Raw genomic sequence first — 2,459 nt, forward strand, 5'->3', positions numbered from 1 at the left:
GTGGTAGAAAACATTTTTGTTAGTGAAAATTAACCAAAGAGTTGCAGTGTGAGACACTGCATGCTTGAGTGGCCGGGCCCTATTCCGGGACTCCAATGGAGCTGGCCGCTGCCCGAGCGCGCGTCACCAAGGAGCGTTGAGCATTCAAGGTAGAGCTGTCGAGCAGGTACTCCTCCCAAGCCTCTCTAGTTGGGATGGGGAACGGGGATGAGAAGGGAAGTGGGTTGGAGGGGCACGAAGCTACGACGTGATAGGTGTCGGCGAGGAGCTGACAGGTCGAGCAGGTGCCATTCATTTCCGGCAAAAAGTGCCTGGCGACCGCCGGACTGACATAGGTGTTCGTGTGGAGGCGGCGTAGCAGTCGTTCGTCCGCCTTCTCCAGACCACGTGCGGGGTCTGGGTAGAGGCGGCGCAAAGCACGGTAATAAGCCAGAATTTCGCGGAAGCGCGTCAAATTAGTATTGCCAGATTCCATCTCGGGACATGGAGGGGCAACGGCCCGGGTGAGAGAAACGCGGGCAGCGGCATTCGCCGCCTCGTTGCCGGGCAGGCCTGAGTGGCCTGGAGTCCATACTCTGCGAATGGGGTGAGGGTTAAAGCGCCAAGAGGGTGCCCGAAGCAGGCGAGCCGCCAGCGGGGCGATTGAACCCTGAAGGTACTGAGAACAGGCCGAGCGCGAGTCCGTCAGGATGGTGCGTGAGGTGGGATGCGAGGCGGCCAAAGCAATGGCAACCTCCTCAGCTTGCGTTACAATGTTGCCTCTAAAGGAGAGGCCATCGGCGTGTTTTCCCTCGGTGATCACGGCGGCTGTGAAGTGACCTGAGGGATAGGGGCCCGAGGGAGAGGGGCCCGAAACGTCCACGTAGAAAACGCCAGGACGATCGGAGTGTCGCGCCTGAAGGGCCGCGGAGCGTGCTAGTCTACGGCCGGGATGTAGCTCAGGGTTCATGTTGCGGGGCAGTAGTTCCACCCATAGTTTTTGACGCCAGAGTTCCAGTATCGGTGTAAGAGTGTCCTCGTCAGATATCGCGTTCAGGCCAAGCCTGTGTAGCAGACGGCGCCGTGAAGGCGTCTGCGACAGACGGTTGATTTGACTAACACGATGAGCTTCCCGCAGCTCTGGAAAGGAGTTGTGCACCCCCAGTGCCGCGAATCGGCTGTTGGAGGTGGCAATGGGAAGGTCTAGATTTGGTCCTCCATGTCCCGCTCAGAGCCTTGAGAGGCAGGTAGGGGTACGGAGGCCGGATTGTCTGGCGGCAAGGTGGTAGTAGCCACTTTACGACGACGTCGAGGAGCTGAACCCGCACTGCTCACCGAAGAAGAGCGGGAACGCGATGCTTTCGGTTGAAACTGAGTGATCGCCCAAGCTTGAATAGCTTGAGTGACCTCTACTACTATGCGTTTGACAGAGAAGTTAGTAATGAGGTGGTTGATCGAGGCTTCGACGCGCGTAAAACGTTCCTCTATGCGCGGGACGCGACCCTCGCTGGGCTGAGTTGGTTTAGTGGGCAAGGGAGCCTGAGGTGCCCCAGAAACTGCCGGAGTAGGTTCGTCAGCCACTGGAGCTGGAGGGTTATTCGGAATGCACGTAGTGCGAGGGCTAGGCTTGGAGGTAGCCGGCGTAGCCGCCTGGACAGGGGCGGCAGTACCGGGTGGCTTGGCAGTGCGCTGTTGTTGGGGTGCAAGTTGCTTAGTTAAGAGTGAGAGTTGTTTAGGTAGCTTTTGCTTTTGAAGTTCCGCAACTTGCTGGCGAAGGTTCGCAAGCTCGGGAGAGGGAGCATCGACAGCGGGGGGTGAAAGAGGCTGGGAAGCAGCAACCCCTGCCCAACTGCTCACCTGAGGTGCCACCGCCGGTGCAACGAGCGGTGGGAATGCCTGAGTGTTGGCCGGTTGTGATGGACCCATCTGATGCATGCGGTTGCCTTCGTTCGGTTGTGATGAAGATGAAGTGGGCCCTCGAGATATCGAGGGCGGCTTGGGCTTCCGATATTTTGCCGCGCAGCCACTGGTCCCAGTCTCGTGGGCCGTGGCAGAGGAGGCACTTGTCATTCCTGATTCCTGACTGGCCATGTCATTCAATGACTGGCCATGTCATTCCATGAGCATCTCTCGCGCATGTTTTCAACAGATGCCACCTATTCGTTCGGGCTCGTTGTCTGTGCCGAAAAACGTAGGGAGAGTTGCCGCGGGATCAGGCATAGTCGTAATCTGGATCGTGATGTTTTCGTTGGCCCCATTGTCTGTGTTTCCTGGCGCTCCCATTTGTCGTTCCAAGAGTTGTGCCATCATATGCATCGTAGCTGCCAGTATTGTGAGTTCCGTCGAGCTGTTTGAGCTTTTGATTCGTGTCGTCGTGGGCGTCTCGGGGGAAAATTTGCGTCGTTGCGTGTCACCGTGAGGGTCTTCACTCCCGTACTCGTCGTTGAGCGTTGAGTGCCTCGCCTCGTGTTCTCAATCCG

The 2,459-nt window shown here is 57.9% G+C and overlaps 1 protein-coding gene across 1 annotated transcript; it reads right to left on the reverse strand.

The window, feature by feature from the left end:
* Nucleotides 1–1,182: 1,182 nt before the first annotated feature.
* On the reverse strand, nt 1,183–2,049 carry LOC119382119 (uncharacterized). Its single transcript, XM_037649851.1, has one exon. It carries the CDS (start codon nt 2,047–2,049, stop codon nt 1,183–1,185), a length of 867 nt encoding a protein of 288 aa, XP_037505779.1.
* Nucleotides 2,050–2,459: the final 410 nt, after the last annotated feature.

This window comes from Rhipicephalus sanguineus, chromosome 2 (genome assembly GCF_013339695.2).
Source record: "Rhipicephalus sanguineus isolate Rsan-2018 chromosome 2, BIME_Rsan_1.4, whole genome shotgun sequence".
Lineage (NCBI taxonomy): Eukaryota > Metazoa > Arthropoda > Arachnida > Ixodida > Ixodidae > Rhipicephalus > Rhipicephalus sanguineus.

What these genes read in the sequence shown, in the direction of transcription:
- LOC119382119 (XM_037649851.1), bottom strand. Translation starts at nt 2,049, where the DNA reads ATGACAAGTGCCTCCTCTGCCACGGCCCACGAGACTGGGACCAGTGGC.